The 19750-nt window shown below is 39.6% G+C and overlaps 1 protein-coding gene across 1 annotated transcript in view; it reads left to right on the plus strand.

The window, feature by feature from the left end:
• The window catches only part of TLN1 (talin 1), a 3443760-nt gene that overhangs the window by 2156518 nt on the left and 1267492 nt on the right, over positions 1-19750 (plus strand). The window contains exon 32 of the mRNA XM_044078439.1: positions 6033-6152. Coding sequence (XP_043934374.1) covers positions 6033-6152 — 120 coding nt within the window. The remainder of the gene's footprint in view (positions 1-6032; positions 6153-19750) is intronic.

The following is a 19750-nucleotide window of genomic DNA, read 5'->3' on the forward strand; positions in this document are numbered from 1 at the left end:
CCTTCCATCCTTAGCTTTTGGAATCTACCCAAATGTGATGACTGCAACAGTGAAACTCGAAGAACATAGTACAGTTGTGTACACTTGCCATAACTGTAGATGTTCGAGTGTATTCACTGTTGCTGTCCTGGTTACCCTCCCTCCAGCCCCCTGACTTCTATTGACTATACCTCTATTCTTGCTTATTATGCTTAAAGCTTTTTGGTGTGTTTGCTTTTTTGTTGGAGGTGTAACCTTGTATATAATTACTTCCCATTATGGGGGCACCTGACATCTGGGGCAAGAAAAACTGATGTAATGGCATCAGCTGCATGCTTTATACCCCTGACTACCTGACGTCATGGAAGATGAGACTGCAACTGACGCAGGACCCAAGACTTTAATAATCAGGCCGACTGAAGGCTACATGCAAGCAGATAACCCAAATGTGATGACTGCAACAGTGAATGCACTCGAACATCTACATTATGGTAAGTGTACACAACTGTACTTTCCTCACAGCTTTGATGGTTTTATCTTGCATGTTCCCCTTCCTGCTTCAGTTTCTAGAAGACAGCTTCTCTTCAAAGAAACATGGTTTGACCTGACCACAGTCTTTGAGTAAGACAAGTGATTGCTGTAGGATGCAAAATCGAACTTGGAGCTTTCACTTTCATGTGGATCCCCTGACATAGCTGAGGCAAACCTGTCCTCTGCACCTGTTTTGATTTTACCCCTGCATGTGTTGTACCTATTTTTTCAGGCTTGATTTTACCCCTTCACACAATTTTCTGAATTCCTATCATCGCACATGATTTTTGAAGTTGTTTAGTATGCAGAGAACCGTAGTTTATGACCAACATAATAGTTGCACCAGTAATTTAAAGAAAGAGGACATATGACATCTCCCTTGTTCAGAAACAAAATTAAATGACCTTGTATGCTATGGTTTTTCAATGCAATCCATTAGTGTCCAGTTTTTACACTTTGGTAATGTTCTTATATTTGTCCATTATTTTTGTCAGTGTGCTTCTTAAACATATTTGAATATTATTCTACATTCCTGCTTGAGGGAGGGGGTATCCCATCTTGGCTGCTTTAAGAAAGACTCAGTGTATCAGGAATTTGTTTGAGAGCCTTCCTTGTCTTAAGTTTATAAAAAAATTATGCTCTGTTTGTGATCCAGGCAATTTAGTATCGATTTAGGCTGACTAGAGGTAACACAGGAATGAATGGGCTATTGCCCTTTCACATTTACTGTGGTGGGAGGTGATGGGCATGTGCCTAGCAAAGCAAGCTTCATTTAATTTCCCCTGAGTAGTTCTTAATATCTGAATTTGTTTTTTTATTTTCTCTCATTTTAGTTCACAAAGCTATTCACTAGCATATAGCACCATCTCACCACCCATGTAACTACTGATGCTCAGTCCTGCTCCCTCAGTAAGCATGCTACAGATAGCCTTGCCTTTTGATAGGCTTATAGAGCTGCTGCTGATGCCGTCTGAGCCCCACGTACTTAGCATCCATTACCCAGGGTACATTCTTGGCACCAGCTGAGTAATCAGTGCTGTTTGTACAGTTTCTGATCCCTTTGTCAGCTTATTCAGCCTACCTGGTGTCACTGTCTCAACCATTTCCTGAAAGCCCATTGGGTTCTATTTTGTTACATGTATGTGTAATATTTGCATAATTTTGCTTTCAGCAGGCATTGTCTGAATCAGATGCCAAGAGGGATAGTGCCAGCGCACCCTTTGCCACTGTCCATGGATCAGCACCTGGTGCTGTTGGCACAGACATTGTAACAGGCTCAGCATTTCCTGTATTTGTCTGGTGGATATGCTGTGGAAGTCCATCCCACACCACAGGCATACCTTAAGTGCCTCTTGTAGCCTTGTCTGTTGACAGAGACCACCTGAAAACCCTCTTCATTATCTAGGTCTTAGGAGAGCCCTTCCCTGAAACGCCCAGCAGAAGTTTAAACATATTACCCCCCCCCCCCAAAAAAAAAAAAAAGTCTGTGGCAATTGACCTGGATGATGAAATGGTTTACCTCTCCTGGATCATTCCACTGACCCTAAGTTTGAAGAACTTATCCATTTAATGCAAGTGGATTGGGTTGGTCTACATAGCCCATCCATCCCCTGCCTAGTGAAGTTATCAAGAGGCATATGGATATTTATGCTGCAGACTTCCTGGGTGGTCCCAGCTTTGGTGGGCATTTTTAAAGGTGTCACCAAGGTGATGTAGGATAACCCTGACACTGTAGCTTGTGTCAAAGAAGTGACATTTTGTATGTCTAGAAATCAGTCTGTCTGGTCAGAGACCCAAAGCTAGTCTTCAATGTTTTAGAAGCAGTCTTTAAGAGGACTCCTTCCTGTCACAATCCCTCAAGCACTGCACCCCAAGGAGGAGTCAAGAGTGATGCACAGGCTTAGAAAGTGTATGTTCAGATAGTCACCCCTTTCCTTGAGGTCACTAAATTATCTCATTTATATTTTGTAAGTACCATATATTTAGGTAATTGATCAGCTGTCTGTGTTATAGGTCACTGAGATCCAGAATGAACCCAAGATCCTTTACTTTTCCTGTGTTGCCAGAAAGCATCTTTAGTAGCAACTCTAAACTCTCTAGTCTGGTTAGGCCTCTTGGGTGACTGTTTTCTTGAGGGGGTTATCAACCCCCTGACCTGCCTGCTTTCTCTAATGAGGTAAGGTACCTGGCAGAGACTATAGTATTGGTGCTAGTTAGGCCTTGATGGATGGGCAGCAGAAAGAGCAGAGTCCACAGGCAATAGTACTGTCCCATCTCTCAAACCACATTATTCACATCATATATAACGTGGCTGTGGGTATGACTACAACTGTGCCTGCAGGCATTGCTTTGTGCCAGCATGTGTGGCTCCTGCTTAGTAGTTTTGTAGATCATCTATAGCATCCCTCAGACACCCCTTTTCACATGACAACCTCTGTTGAATGAAGAGGTTGGCAGATGCTTTAAAGAAATGGAGAAGCTGAGTAGAAACACTTACTGTTGGATTTAAGTTCAAGCATTTCAGCAAGAAGCAGATAAGTCAGAACTAGTTGTAGATCTGGTAGGAAACCACAGCAGGGTTATTCTCATGGGAGTGCAGGAAGTGGCCAGAAACCAGTGCCACTTCATAAAACTAGGCATCCCAGAGGCAGAGGTGGGTGCTACATTTTGGTAAGCCATGAACAGCCAAATGGGTAAGCAGTAACACTCCTGAAGCATTCACCAGCTATTTCTGTCTGGATGCAGGTGGAGTGCAGCACCATCTTTACTCCCTACAGTGGTTCAAAATCACTTTGGGTGGAGATGTGGTTGGAGACATATCTAGAGTTTGCAAAATACCATTTTTGAAACTAGCCCTGGTACCAGAGTCCCTGCCAGGTGTCTCACCCCTTTTGAGAAAACAAGCAGGTCAGAAGGTTGATCTCCCTGAGAAAAAAAACATCCAGAAGGTCCCACCAGACTAGAGAGCGTCGAGTTGCTACAAAAGATACTTTCTGACGACACAAGAAAAGTAATGGATCTTGGGTTCATTCTGGATCTCTGTGACCTAAACAGATTTTTACCTGACGAAAATTTCAGATTGGTCTCTGAAACAGGTTTCTTTGTCTGGAACATGACTGGATATGCTTTTTGGACCTTGAAGGCACCTATGTACACACACAAATCACGAAGTAGTCCAGAAGGTCTTTGCCTTTTCTTTGTAGGAGCCAGACATTGCCAGTTTCAGGTATGTCAGCCCTTTGTGTCATCTCAGCCCTAAGGATGTTCATGCGTGAATGGCAGTGGTAGTGGCAATTGACCTGGATGATGAAATGGTTTACCACTCCTGGATCATCCCACTGACTTCTTGCTGCTCCCTTTTTAGAGGTACTGGACCTGCAGCCCTGTGTTCTGATCATGCTGTTAAATTGACTGGGTGGTTACGGTCAACATAAGCTATCCATAACGTATGCTGCTGTGGGTATCATTACTTTGGGGGTGTACTTCAGATACCCAAGCTTACACATCCTTCTTTCCACCATGGATCAATGGTGGGATTCAGAATTAGAAAATTAAATTACCTAAGAATTATGGGATTGACCAAGGCCACTGTTTTGGAAGTGTTAAATCCGTAGTGATTACTGTTTATCTAATTCTAGGGTATGACCTCTGAAACTCTGATAGAATTTAGAACTCCTGTTATGGCAACAATCCTTGGTCGCAATTACAGCAGTACTTTAATTTTGTGGTGGTATAACCTTTTTTTTTATGTCAAGAACATTTTCCCTGGCCAGTTTGTTTTTTTCTGTTGCTACAGAAGAAATATAACCTTTACCCATAAGTGTAGATAGTTTATGGTGTCTCTGCTAACCATGTTATTCATTCACTCATTGGCATTTCATTACCGGGAAGATTTGACTGGGTCATGCAAGAACCCTTTTCAGCAGAGGCCCAGGAAAATAGCTCCAAAAACATTTAGCGAGATACAAAACTTGAGAGATTATAGTAGGCACATTTTTGAATGCTAACAATATTTGAAGCATGGTTCATAGGTAGGTACTACCCCATCTGCCCCTGGGCCTGTATAAGCCTAGCTAAAAAAGATCCCTGGCTTTCGCCACCCTAGAAAGTTATGGTGATTACAGATTCAGTATAGAGTAAACTTATATTAATATTAGCTGGTACAACACTCCTAAAAGCTGAAAATAAAATACACTCATCGTGAATAGTATGGCAGTGCAATAAGTTGAGGAGGTGATATGAAGTGCATCAGCAGTTGCAGCAATATTCTCAAAGCAAATAAGTCAGACAAGTATATCCACTGCAAATAGATTGGCATAAATGGTCACATAAGTAGAGGTTAGCTAAAATAGCATCAGCTTTCATGTTTGTTGGGATGGAATGCGAATGTACATCAACTGTGAGAAATCCACTATAATAAGGGTGGCAAGCAGTAGGGCATAAGGAAAAACTGGGTTAAGCAACTATTATAGCTGAAGTTACAAATGAGGTTAAACTGAAAGTGATATAGGCTATGTGCATGTGGCAAGTAGCAGTTTAAAGAAGGGAAAAGTTAAGACAAAAGAGGGGTGCCATGAAGACAGAAGTGGTTGGTGTAAGCCTGTTTGTACAAGAATGGAAGTGTGTATTTGATTTGTGTATGGGTTTTTTTGTCAGAATTTTACTTAAACCATCAGGCAAAATGCAGTCATTAAACAATATTAGAGAAGATATCCTTTAGAGGTCAATTCCTTCTGATAAGTTTGAAAGTGTAATCATGATAGGTTAGAGTCAGTCAAGTAAAGCACCAGTTTAAAAGGATGACTATACACAGAGGTTATTAGCAGCAGAAATTAAATTTCACCCGTAGATTAGACTCATTTTAGTGACTTTAAAATACTGTTATGGATGGTTATACTTCATTTGAAGCATTGCATGCAGTTCTAGAGATGCACTTCTACTAAGGAAATGGTATGGCTTGGGTCTATACAGAGAAAGTGGGGTCTACATTTGAAGCCTTCCATGAGATAGCTGTAAAGCAGCATTTCTTTCTGCCATTTTATTGAAGAAGGGAAATGGCATGGTAGAAATGTTCACTGCTGAATTTGCCAGACCTAACAGCAGTGCAGTACTTTATTTCAATTAAAAAAAAAAAGGAGGTACTAGAATAAAAGGCAGAACTTATGGTGGACGACATGTCTGAAGGGCAATACCATGAGGGATTTAGTGAATGTTGCATGAATGAAAATTATTTCTAGAGGGAATTTTTTTATTTAGAAGCAGCAAGGAAGTTCAGGATTATAGTAGGGAGACACCAGTAGCGGCTATAGAGAGGGGATGTAAGGATGTATTAATGCTGTATTGTTTGGTAGGTGTATGGCAAGTAGTGCAGTTTAGTTTCTGATGCTTTTCACCACCACCACCCATATTCCTTTCCTAGTAATGTCTGATTATAGTGATTTAACTGAGGCCAAATGTACTGTGGACAAAAGGCAATAAACTGTTTCACTCTATCCAGTTTCTGCTAACTTTGATTTTTGCAGGTTGCCAAGGCTGTTTCTCAAGCTTTGAACAGATGTGTGAGCTGTCTACCTGGGCAAAGAGAATTTGATGCAGCTATCCGGACTGTGGGTGAAGCCAGTAAAATGCTGCTTGCTGAATCGGTAAGTCATTGTGTAGAAAACACGAAGGTAAAAATGGATGTTGATGGTCATTCACTGAAATGGGTTTGAATTATAAGATCTTTGCTGGGATAATTGTCAGCTTCAGGTTCTTGTACTTTGAACATTCTGTAGCAAAGAGCACTCCTTTGGTAAAGCATTTTCATAGTGTTTCCTTAGTGGTTATTTCAGTTGATCTTTTTATACCTTCAAAGACGTGATATAAAGTGCAAGGAAATTTTGGGGAAAACAATCTGCTTTCAGCAGGGTATATTACTAGGCGAGGACTGGAACTTGATTTGCACTATTGAGGATGTATCAAGTGGATAGAGAAGGGAAAGTATAACAAAAGGGTAGATTGCTGAAGAAATGTATGAAATTATCTGTACAGAAGACGTGAATTCAATAGGAGGAACTCTGAGAGAATTTACGTATAATTCCCCATGTTACAGTAACTTGGTTACATTGGATAGAAATTGTATTTCACAGAAACGTGCATTTAATTGAAAGCTTCAACACACATCCAGTAACTATTTCAGATCATTCACCAATAATGAAACTTAGGTGAAAATGCAGGGTAATGATGTAAAAAATTAGACACTGGTGCTTTCCCACCTACCTATTAAAAGAATGAAATTTAAGGACTGGGTAGTGGAAATTATTCAGAAGTTATTAGGAAAGATAGAAATTTCTTCCGAAGGGATAGCTAGTGAATGGGATAAAGTGAAAAAGGAGAGAAAGAGATGCTTAAGTAATAAGATTTGTTTAGAGTAGCCGACAAAGGTTCAGGTATTGCAGAATAAGGGAAATCTTGAGCAAAAAGAGGAGCTAAAGAGAAAATAAAGGGAGTATTTGGATAATTTGCATCAGTTTAGAAAAATTATTGTTAAACTATTTTTGAATGTTAGCACAACAACTTTGTCTACAGTCATATTTCTTATTGCCTAACTTGAGAGCCAGTGACAAGAAAAATAATCGGAGAGCAGAGGGTTGTGGAAGCCAAGAGAGTGCACAAATGGAAATAGTTATGGGAGACTTAATTGTGCCAAGATTAGAGGACAGTGAGGTCCAACACCTAATTCTCAAGATAGTAGGAAATGACCTAAAACTAGTGATGCATAATAAATCTGAAAGGAAGTCCTCAGGAACAGATGGTATAGTGACAAATATCTAGAAGATTTTGTTTAAGGAAACAGATGAGATATAAATTTTGTTTAATAGTATTTTAAAAGTAGTGGAAGTGCAACCAATCATCTTGGAAGACAGCTGTGGTGGCTGTTTACCCAGAGAGGGTAAAGATCCATCACACCTACCCTCATATGGACCCATTTCTATCTTAAACCATTGTTATAAATGTGTCTATGCTTGCTAAAATAGAATGGCGAAGGTGTAGCTAACATTAGTAGATATGGAACAGTATGGTTTTGTAAGGGGAGACAAACATTCGACAACGTTACTAAAACAGTGCTGATCCAGAGGGACACAGTGCAAAAAAGCACTGCTGCTGTTAGTGGGTTTTGATTAGGAGGATGCAAGAAGGACCAAGACAAGAATTAAAGTGTGAGAGTTTGTTGTGTTTGAACAGAGGAAGCAGCCAGGGTTCTTCTCTGTCCCCTTTATTTGCTTTATATTTAGAGCATTTGGGACAGAACCTATTTCTTTTTATTTACAATCTGTCTTGTGAGAATGTTTATGTAGAATTAAAAGTTTTGTACGTGACGCTGGTGATTTTTTTAGTTAAATTGAAAGACTGGTTTACTTACTTTAGATATTAACTCACTTTTTACAATTATTCCTAACTTATGGTCTTGATGCTGTACGTAATTTTTTATGCATGTACACTGTGATGCATAGTAGGGAAATTAGCACTATTTGTCAGTTGCTTGAATTGGTTCTTACAAATGTTTTTATTTTTGAGCCACAATATTTACAAACTGAGGGTATTGCTATGTATATAGTTATTGCCAATACCCATGCTAATAATTGTTCTGAATCAATGGGAGAATGAATATATTTTTAATTCTGATTCAGAATTTAGTTCAAAGGTATTGTTCTTTAAACGTTTTGTGGATGACATCTTTCTATTGTGGAAAGATGATTCATCTGAACGTTATTCGTTTATTAAGTATCTTGAGAATACTGTTTTTGAAGTTTAAGTATCATTATTTAATCAGGCAAATTGATTTTTTAGATGTTAAAACAGAGAACACATTGAATGGCATTCACACTTCTGTGTGTATATATGTATATATATATATATATATATATATATATATATATATATATATATATAGGGTAAAAGTACAAGCTAACTGTTACACACACAGGCAAAGCATGCATGCGCCACATGTCTTCAAAGGCATAGTGAAAGGAAACTTACAAGAGTTAGTAGACTCAATACATATTAGGTGAAATGTGTAGTACAAATGGAAGAAAGACTTCAAGGAAAGATATAATGAAGTTTTATCATCAAACAATGAAAGAAGTATTAGAAAATAGGAATGATTTTGCTAAACCATTCTTTGATACCGTGTTGAGTTCTACTACTACAAATAATTCTGGAAGAAATAATAGTTGTTTAAGATACATTACTACTAATAGAAAGATGAATTAGGTTAAAAGGATAATTTCTAAAAATTGGAAAATTTTAGAAGCTATGCCTGAGTTGAAACAGCTTATTGGCGATGAACCAAGTTGTGCTTATAGGAACAGTAAATGTGTAAGGAAAAGGTTATGTTATAAAGATGTGAATGCTGTTACACATCCTGAATAATAGCACTGTGGGGAGAAAATAAGGAACTGTCCCCTGCTATTACTTGTTGTAGGTTCATAGTCAGTGATACTTTCACACGTCCATGAACTAAGCAGGAATATATTTTTACTTGTGCAGCATGTAATACCATAAATAAATGATCTTGCCACATGTATAACCATAAATAAATGACCTTGCCACATGTATAAAATGCTTTGCTTTTTATGTAGGGAAATGTGGTTGTAAGCTAAAGGAAAGAATAATTGAACATCGTTCAGACATGCATAGGAATGTTTTAACTAATGCTTTAGCTAAACATGTCTCTGAAACTGATACCAGTCATGATTTTAGATTTCAAGTTATTGATTTAGTGTTTAAAAACTGCAGGGGAGAGGGGATATTAATAACATGTTAAAACTTGGAGAATATAACTGGATTTTATGCCTACAGGCTGATTCTTATCCTGGGATAAATACTGCTGTTACTGTAAAACCTATTTTAATAAGGAAACAGATGAGATATAAATGAGTTTTTAATTGTATATTATGTATTTGTGTAAAAGTTTTAAGAATATTTTAGGAACTGTCTTTATTTCTATAATTGATGGAATCTTTTGATAGGAGGAGCTGTGTCATATGATTTCATGGATGCATTATAATTTGAAGGTTGTTGAATAGTTCTATATGCACTGGAGAAGGGTATTAACCCAAATGCTTTACACAGTAAATTTTTGGCATTTTTAAATCTTTGGAGTTTTGTAGGTCTTGACTTTTTTTCAGAAGAAAATGAGACTCAGAAATTCACTGATATAATTGGTATTCTAATCCAGAAAAGCTAGCTTTATTTGCAAACAATATTTTATCTTGCTAAATCCAGAAAACGTCTGTGTTGTGGAAAGTTTGAGACAGTAATGATGAAGATAAAGGCTATAGCCTGTTTCCTCCTCTCCTGACTGTAATGTAACTTTTATATACCAGCCCTGGGGCTACTGAGCTACAATATAACCTAATCTCATTTATCTCTTCCTCCTTTACTATCCCACCCCCCCATAACTGCATTTCTCTACACCCTAGACTCTCTAACTGTACTTCCTATAGCTGCTTAATTTGCTCTCTACACTCTCCTAAACTTTAGGCCCCCCCCCCTCCAATTTCTCCCCTATTCTAAATACTTATTTACCAGTTTTGAAGTTCATTATTTTTTTCTTTTTGGATGACCTGTTGTAACTCTGAATGTTTTATTACTCCAGTTTTCTACCTCTTGTAATTTTCTACAGTGTTATTGTTGAATCTTTTTTAATGTTGTCATCTTCCATTATTTGTGTTTGCTGCTCTATATTCATAAATGTTTGTAGTCTTTGTTTACATATTTGTGTGGAGCTTTTCTCCTCTGGTCTCCACTGAAAATGAGCCAACAGCCCAGTTGGACTAACACGGTTAACAAAAGATAAATAAATATAGCTGTAAATGTACCAACTTATAACTTGGTTCAGCAATACCCATATTTATGGAGACATGGTAAGATGACATATTTAGGTATATGGACGCTTCTGTTATGATAGCTAAGGATATGTGGGAAGAGAAATCATTATATTGTATAAAAACTGTGAAACTGAAATATCTTGTTTGTGGATATGGATAATAAGTTACATGCAGTGAAAATGCTCTAGTCTCTTTAGTTTTCTGTGCAGGCCAGGCATATTTTTATCAACCAGAGAAGAAGTTAGGGGCAATAATTAATAAAGAAATGAAGCAATTTATCTGGGAGGGAAAGAGGCCAAGCATTAAGTGGGATCCTCCCAAAAGAACAAGGTGGTTTAGGATTACCTGATTTGAAGAGATACTTTATAGTTACACAGTTAAGGCTTATGCACATAACATAAGCAGAAGGTTATAATTCAATGTGGGACGGGCTGATGAAACTTGGGAGTGGCAAGAAAAATGGAGAGTGTGAGATTTTGGATGCAGAATCTTAAGGAGAGTAATAACCAGCATGCAAAGTAATGTAGAGGATATGAAATACAGTAAACTCTGTTAACCGGAACTCAAGCAACCTGCAAAAAATATCCAAGAAATACAGTACAATTTTCATGTGTTGTACTTTCTGGTTTCCCCTTGTAGAAACATACCTTAGAGTTTTTTAAAAAAGATAGGAATAAATTCCGTCTCTCTCTAACCTGAGAACAAGTCAAACCAAACAAATAGTATAGGGCACAGTATTAGTCAGGCCTATTTTTAATAGCACCTCTCAACCAATCAGAAACTACAGTTATCCGGCATCTACCGATCCCCATTGGTGCCAGTTAACTGAGAGTTTACTGTAGTATGAAGAAACGTACAGAGAAGCTGAGACAAAATTAAGAAAAGCAACTAACTGGAAAATCCCAGGCCCACATGCAATACCTGACTTCTGGCTAAAATCATTAACATCTTTACTAAGAGATTTACTTGTATGCACATCCCAGACAGTCACCAAACTTCTTAACTGGAAAAAGGATCCTACTCCTTAAGAATGTGCCTGCCAGCCATTCTAAAAACTGTAGACCAGTAACTTGTCTACCGACAACATAAAAGCTATGGAATTGATGTAGACAGAGTTTAGTCATTTAAAAAAAAAATTCAGTAATGGTAATGCAATTAAGGGGGGGTAACAAAAGAAAGTTGTATGGAACAAAGAATGATTTGTTCTTAAGCTGTAACAGAGAATTGTAAAAAGGTAAAGAACATAAGTATGGTATTGATTATTAAAAAGCATTTGACAGCATTCCACATCCATGGATAAAATGCTTAAAGATGTACAAGAATTGCACTACATTGATTGATTACATTACAGTAAGCAGGAAGCAGTGGCAAACCACTTTGAGCTGTGATAAAGGGCAAATTAATATCCAAGGGATAAAAATACAAGGGAAGCTATTCAGGTGATTCTCTATCACTAGTGCTGTTTTGCCTTCCCTCAGCCCATTAAATTGTTTACTTAACAGCGTAGGCTATGGTTATAATTTGGCAGCCAGAAGCCAACCTTATTTAAATACATCAGATGTACTGTTTGTGAGGCATGTAAAACTGCATAGTTCCATCAGGTAAGCAGTTGAAAGCACAATTACAAATGGTTAAAGCTTTCTCAAAAAATGTAAGAATGCCATTTGGTCTTGATAAACATGCAAAAACAACATTTAAAACAGTAAAGCTGCCAATAAAGGAAATACCAGTTTGGGACAGGAGTGTGAAATAAAAGAACATGAGCAAGAGGGACTGTTTAAATATTTGGGAATTGATGAAAGATATGCAGTAAAATATGAAAAAAGGAGTATAAAACTCAGTAAAGAATACTGCAGAAGAAAACTAATATTGAAAACTGCCTTGAGTAAAGTCCAAGCTATAAACCAGTTTGCTCTTCCTGATCTAACTTAGTTTTGGCATGATTGGCCCCACATTTTTATTTATTATTTATTTATTTGACATTTGTTAACTGGGAAAGTCTGACTTGGAACAAAGCCAATTTTCAGTGGAGGCCCAAGGAGAAACGCTCCAGATGCATGTCTTTGTAATGTGGGAGGAAACTGGAGCACCTGAAGGAAACCCACACGGATGCAAGGAGGACATGCAGACTCCACCCAGAAGGTACTCCAGCCGAGAATCTAACCGGAGAACCTCTTGCTGTGAGGCGACAACACTACTGCTGCGCCATTCATTCCATTCCATTAATGCTGTCCGTACATCCAATATGTTTTGGGTCAATTGGTAAGGAAAACAAAAAAAATGCTTCACGCATATCAAATGATGTATAAAACCATTGTATATCAAGAGTATATATTCCTCATTCTGAAGGGGGTATGGGACTTTTCAAAATTGATTATATGTATAGATCTGCAGTCATGGTATTGCATGCATATCTGCTGACTTCACCATATCCAAACATAGTGAAAGCTTTAAAAAATGAGGAAAAGAAGTCTTAAGGTGAGATCCTTGTGTAGTTTAGCATGTGTGCTTCGGTGTAAAGTGGGAATGGAAATCAAACCAGAAATCAAAAATCATGCAGCAACTGAATATGCCAAAAACAAAAAATATATAAGGAAAAGGATTATATAAGAAGGAAAGAAAGTTGGAAAGACCATAAATATAATCGCAGGTACAAAGATCTACTAGAACATCCTCATGTTGGCCAAGTTGTGACGCAGGAATGATTAAGTAAAGGTGAATTGAAACCAAAAGATGAATGGCTGATAGCGGCAACCCGATTTAGTGGACTAACATGCGTGTTGGCTTACCAGGTCCATTGAACATGTGGGAGATAGACAAATGCAGATTCTGTGACAAAAAATGGAAACAGTTGGGCATCTTGTTGCTGGGTATGATGCGCACATTCAGAAGGTACAATAATATTTAAACCTTGGTATTAAGCTTCAAGCTGAAATTATTTATACATATTGAAAATTAAATATCATGCATTAGTTACATAAAAATATCCCACAAACATCAACATTAAATTGATAACAATAATAAATGAAAGTCACACCTTTAGTTATGCAATTTTACAAAAAAGATTTCTTGATAATAGAGGTGGTCCTTGGCAGATACATTTGGAAATTAATGAATTGCTCTGGCAAATACGTACCAGAGCTCATATCTTTCCTGGCATTAATGAAATGTTATCTATAAAGCCAGTGTTAAAATTATTAACATGCAATAGATAAAACAGAAAATAAAAAATGTGTATTTTTTAATATATAGTATATTTATATCTCCACAAGAAAGGATGTATAATGCACTATCAATTTTGACTGGTTATATTATTTATTATTGTTATCAATTTAATGTTGATGTTTGTGGGATATTTTTATGTAACTAATGCATGATATTTAATTTTCAATATGTATAAATAATTTCAGCTTGAAGCTTAATACCAAGGTTTAAATATTATTGTACCTTCTGGAATCAGAGGAGGTTAGAAAAGATTGTGAAGAGAGGCTGGAAAAGCAATTTACAAGTGTACAGTGAGAGGACATATGTATGGCTGCCAAGTATGCAGCAGAGTCCAGAAGGTTTAGGATTTGGGGGGGGGGGGGGTTTGCAGAGGTATTTTTTTTTTTTATTCCAAGCTGACGTCAAAGATTATTTTTCCTATGATAGACTGCAAATGTTGGAGGTGTGATGGGAGAAAGCGGTAACTATAAACAGTTTTTGGGGGTGTAATGAGTAGGCAGACTTCAGAAATTCTGTTTAGAGTACTGTGTCAGAAATATTAGTGGACAAATGGCTGAAACTAAGGAGTTTATTCTTTTGAGCTGGGACACTGGATCTGAATTGCCTAGACATAGTAAGTTTAATTGTTTGCTGTCAAAAAGGCAGTTACTTGACAATAGAAATCAAAATCTAAACTAGCTGTATTTGAAGCATTAAATCATTTAAGAGGTGAAATAACTATAAGAGATTTTTAGAATACAGAAGGAGCAAATTCTATAGAAATAAATGGATTTTGTGGGATCAATATATGCAAAATAATGTTCAGGATGAGTGAGGTTTAAGGGGAAGGCAAGAACTGAATGATTTGTGTAATGTTGAACTGAAAGTTGTAAAGAAAATGTGTAATGAGTAAATTGGAAAAAAGGTTAAGGTTTTATTAATGTATGTGTGCCTGTCTTAAAGTGATAATTTACTAAAGGTGTTTAATAAAAATATTTTTGATATCCACTTGATATTGCATACACAGAAGGGTATGGGTATGAGAAGTAATTTTTAAAGGTAATGGCATTAAACTGATTAGATGTAAAACTCTCACTTCAAACTCACAAACGAATAACAGGAAGGCTCCACTGAAGAATAGTAGCGCTTTTCGTTCAAGTACCATACAAAACTTCATCAGAATAAAAACATCATTATAATGATGAAGTTCTGTATGGTACTTGAGTGAAAAGCACTTCGATAAATTTGTGGACACTACTATTCTTCAGTAGAGCCTTCCTATTAAACTGATTAGGTATAGCCCTCTAACTCCATATGGAACATGATGTACTCCTGGCTGAGGGCATAGCATTTCAGTCTGCAAAACGAAATGTGATATAGAGCTGGAAAGAATGTATTTTATTTAACAAAAATAAATAAAATAAAACCTTTGCCAAACAACTTGCGAAGCATTCACCAGCATCTGCATCATGGTGACAATGGAAAGTTCGTTCCATGGTCATCATGTGTGTTTGCAAGGCATGGAACTGTTGTGATGCTGATTTGTCACACTCTTAAAGCAAGACATGTTTAATGTTTGGGAAAGTTGAGAAGTGTGTTTATAGCCTGGCAGATGTATTGCTGGACTGGTATAACAACATGAAAGAAACCATCGTTTTGGTCAGGAGAGAATGTTACTGGTTGACCCTGCTTTATTCAGCTGACTAGAGAGGAATAGCGGCATATCCGTCTATTCACATGTTGCAGTATTCTGTACATATGGGTTTTCTCCTCTTGTTACTCAAACATCTGGCCAGTATACAAAAGATTTCAGTCACTGTATGGTGTGTGGGTCGTCTGATGTGGCTAGTAGAGTGTGGGCCATAAAAGCAACGTCTGCATGCACCAGTCTTCAGAACTTCTCAGCTGCCAGTCGAACGTCAGGTGTTCCTGCCTTCCCGGCCATTTGATTCTAGAGAAATCGGATAAGTGCCCCATTGGCCAACCTTCTTTTCAGTCACTGTTTTCTAATGCTTGTTCATATCCAGGAAGGGCAAGTGTTAAGTGTGGCCATCAGATACCCCACAAGGATGCCCACGATCAGTGCTTGTTTTGTTTAGGTAGGTCACACGACTACAAGGCCTGTCCCATTGACCAGGCGTTTGTGCCCAAAACTCTCCGTAGCTGACTCTACACGTTTAACTTGTATTTAGAAAACCAACGTCTGAAACTGCTAACATTAGGTATGGAGGGCTCTGCCGATTTACCTACCGAACCACCAAAAAAGGCCAAGACCGTTAGGCCTACTATTTTTGCTGCACCTCCTCCATCTGACCCTCAGCCTTTGGCTGATGTTGCCCTAGTTGAAGGCTCAGGTTCCGCCGCCTCGGATACAGCGGGTACCTTTACAGAAGCTACACAATCCTGTGCAGAGGCCACGTCTACAGATGCTTTACCAACGGTTTCCGATTTCGAGGGGGAACCTGCTTTTTTGGTAGGATCGTCGGATCCCTCCTTTACTTTGCAGTCGTCTGACACTAGGCCTTTTTAGTAGTTTTTGAAAGTTTTTTTGACTAGGCCTTCCTCTGTTCAGACACCCACTAGGCTGTCACTTAAAAAGAAGGAAAAGAGGAAGCATGTGTGTCCTGCTACAGAAAGTGCTCCAAATTGGCAGGCTTTAAGTCGAAGCCTGTTGAATGCCGTCGTGGGCTTATGGCCTACCACATCTGGGACTTTCACAATTCCTCCTCCAATCCTAAGTCACAGGCCTCAGACCTCAGATCCTTCTGAGATGGAAGAAGAATTCTCTGATTCTTCTTCTGAAGAATCCCTCTTATATGCCTCCCAGCTGCCTTCTCCCCTGGGATATGGTTCCCAGAGGAAGAATCTGTTGATCCTGACTCCTCAACTGAGGATCTAACCTTTAGGAAAACTGTAGCTAAAATGAACATTTTAAGTGGGAATCATCAGAAATGACAGAGGTACAAAAAAAGATATGACCTCATCCAGATGGATTCCCCAACCCCTACTGCTGTTCCTCCCATTTTACCTGCCTTTCTGGATGTCTTTTCAGCAGCATCCTTGAACCCGGACTGTCAGCCCCCTGCCCCACGCAGACCTGATAGGTTTTATAAAGTCCCTGAGACTGCAAAATTCCTAATAGTGTCCTGTTGCAGACCCTGTCACAATTTCCATTTCTAGTGACAAGGCTTTGAAACTACTGCATTCTACCATCCTCCTCCCTGCTGACAAGGACAGCAAAACCATGGAGCACTTGGGTAAGAAAATATATACTTCTGCTACTCTGGCTTTCATAGCAACTAATTATCAGACACACATGGCTAAATATGCCTTATCCCTTTTGGAGAAGATTTCCAAAGAAATGTCTGACTCCCCAGACTCGGCAGCCAAAGCTCAACTGTGCTCCCTAGTTGCCCTTACTTCTCAAATTACCAGGCACTCTATCAAGTACAGTTATGATGCTGCTGAGGCCTCCACCAGGTCAGCAGCATCAACTGTCGCCTTAAGAAGATATTTCTGGCAACATCTCCAACCCCTACCAAATTATTTTAGCGCTATGCTGGTGGATGCTCCTTTGGACAATACAGCCCTTTTGGAGTAAAAGTGGCAGACCTATTCAAGTCTCTACAACAAAAGGGGAAAGAGATGCAAGATTTAAAACATCTGCTGGTTTCCCCTGTTCTAAAATTTCAGAGGAAATGTCCAGCCAAAACTCAATTTATCAGAAAACACTCTCGGCCTGCTACCTCTTCTAGGCCTAGGAAAACCTCTAGGAGGCAGCCCACTCCTACAGAAACCACCCCATCTACCAGCCAAAGGATACCCTTTCAAGACAAGGCAGGTAGTGTGACTACCTGCCAACCTTGGATCCTCCACCTCCTTCCTCTATCTCCCCTCTCATTACGTCTGTCTCACTGTCTCCAGGTGTGGAAGACTCATCACTTCAGACAAGTGGGTCCTCTCTATAATACAAAATGGGTACTTCATGACCTGGTTCATTCCATCAAAGAGAAAAGGAATCCCACAACCCCTAAAAAATCAATTCCCCTCTTATAACCAGTGCTAAACAACCTTATGACTCAAGGCACCATTCAAACAGTCCCACTGTCTGCAATAGGAAGCGGCTTCTACTCCAGGATTTTCCTGGTTCCAAGAAAAGACGGTCCCTGGAGGACAGTTCTGGACCTCTCACTTCTCAATCTCTTCCTTCAGGTACCAACCTTAAGGATGCTTACCTTGCCAACACCCTTTCCACTCCTCTTCCCTCAAGGGTTCATGGCCACCTTGGACATCAAGGATACCTACCTTCACATCCCTATAAGGTCCAGTTTCAGGAAATACCTGAGGTTCTCTGTGGGCTCTTCTCACTTTCAGTTCTCTACCTTGCTCTTTGGGCTTTCCACTGCACCCAGAGTCTTCAAATGTCTGGCACCAGTTATTGCCTTCTGCAGGACAAAAGGATTCCAACACTTACAAGTTGCCATCTCACTCCTACAGTCCCTGGGATTTCATATCAATTTCTCAAAATCCCAACTGGAACCTACACAAGACATGGTTGTCTTGGGATGCAGGAGCCATACCGACATCATGAAAGCTTACCGTCTGCCCCAAAAGGTGGAAAGCTTGACATATTACTTACTTTTGGTCCTTTACACCACAGAAATTACCCCAAGGCAGTACCTCAGGATCCTGGGCTACATGGCCTTCACCATACCCATGCTACCTTTAGCAAAACTCCACATAAGTTAATTGCAGTGGTACCTAAGGTCAGTGTGGATGCAGCACTCCCACCCCCTCGAGTACAGGGTACCCCTCCTTCCCTGTCTCAAACAGGAGGTGGTTGAATCAGGTGAACCTCAACCCGGGTCTTCCTCTCTAGTCATCTCAACTGAAACAGTTCATGTGTACAGATGCCTCAGAATTAGGCTAGGGCGCAACTCTGGGGCACTTGAATGTGCAGGGAATGTGGCCACTACCACACAGGAAAGAACACATCAATATCCGGGAAATGAGGGCAGTGTTACTGTCCCTGTGGGCCTTCCAAACCAAACTTCACCAGGACACCTAAAAATCTTTACAGACAATACCACAATCATGTGGTATCTCAACAAGCAAGGGGGGACCAAATCTTATTTGCTTTGCAGACTAGCTGTCCTGGTGTGTGAACTGGCCACCTCCCAGGGAGTGACCTTACAGGTGGTATACATACTGCACCAACAGAATTCTCAGGTAGACTCCCTCAGCAGAACTATGACAAAGCCACACGAATGGATGCTACACAGGGATGTCTTCCTGGACCTGGTCCACCGGTGAGGGTACACCTCAAATAGACCCGTTTGCCTCCTCCATCAACAGGCAACTTCCCTCCTCCTGCACCAGTCTACCGGAACCACAGACTATGGCAACATATCCCTTTTCAATTTCATGGAAGGGGTTGTTTCTCTTTGCATTCACCCCTTCCCCTTGTTCAAAAAGTCCTGCTGAAGATCCAGCAAAACAGACCAGAAATCTTGCTGGTGACTCTGTATAGGCCATGACAGCATTGGTTCCCCCTCCTTTTACAACTGTCCAAGGGCAATCACCACAAGTTACTCTTCAGAGTGGACCTTCTCATGCAGCATGAGGGAACCCAAATCTACCCACAAAATGGCAATCTCTTCACCTCACTCTCTGGGTGATAGGATTCTGATCCCTTTCAGACACCATTATGGTGAGGATGTGTTCACAGTCCTGCAGGAGGCCAGGAAACCAAATACCAGGAAATCTTACATTTCAGAGTGGAAAAGACTCTCCATATGGTGGCTCAAATGGCAGTTGAACCTGTTGCAAAGCAAGACTCCTCTAGTACTGTCTTACCTGTGTGAACTATTGCAGACAGGGTTAGCATTTTCATCCAAGACCCATTTATCTGCCATTTCTGCACATCTTCTCCTGGATCCCCTCTTGGCTTCCAAACTACCTGCAAAACTGTTCGTTAAGGGGGTACTCCATCTCAGGCCACCAAGGAAACCCTCTCCCCTTCCATGGGACCTGAACTATGTTTTAGAGAAGCTCTCACTCTCCCCATTCAAGCCGGCTGCCAAAGCTTCACTAAAACATAGCACATGGAAGACTGTTCTCCTCATGGCCTTGACCACTGCTAAGAGTGTCAGAGCTGCAAGCCC

This window comes from Protopterus annectens, chromosome 1.part1 (genome assembly GCF_019279795.1).
Source record: "Protopterus annectens isolate FY-2018-M chromosome 1.part1, PAN1.0, whole genome shotgun sequence".
Lineage (NCBI taxonomy): Eukaryota > Metazoa > Chordata > Ceratodontiformes > Protopteridae > Protopterus > Protopterus annectens.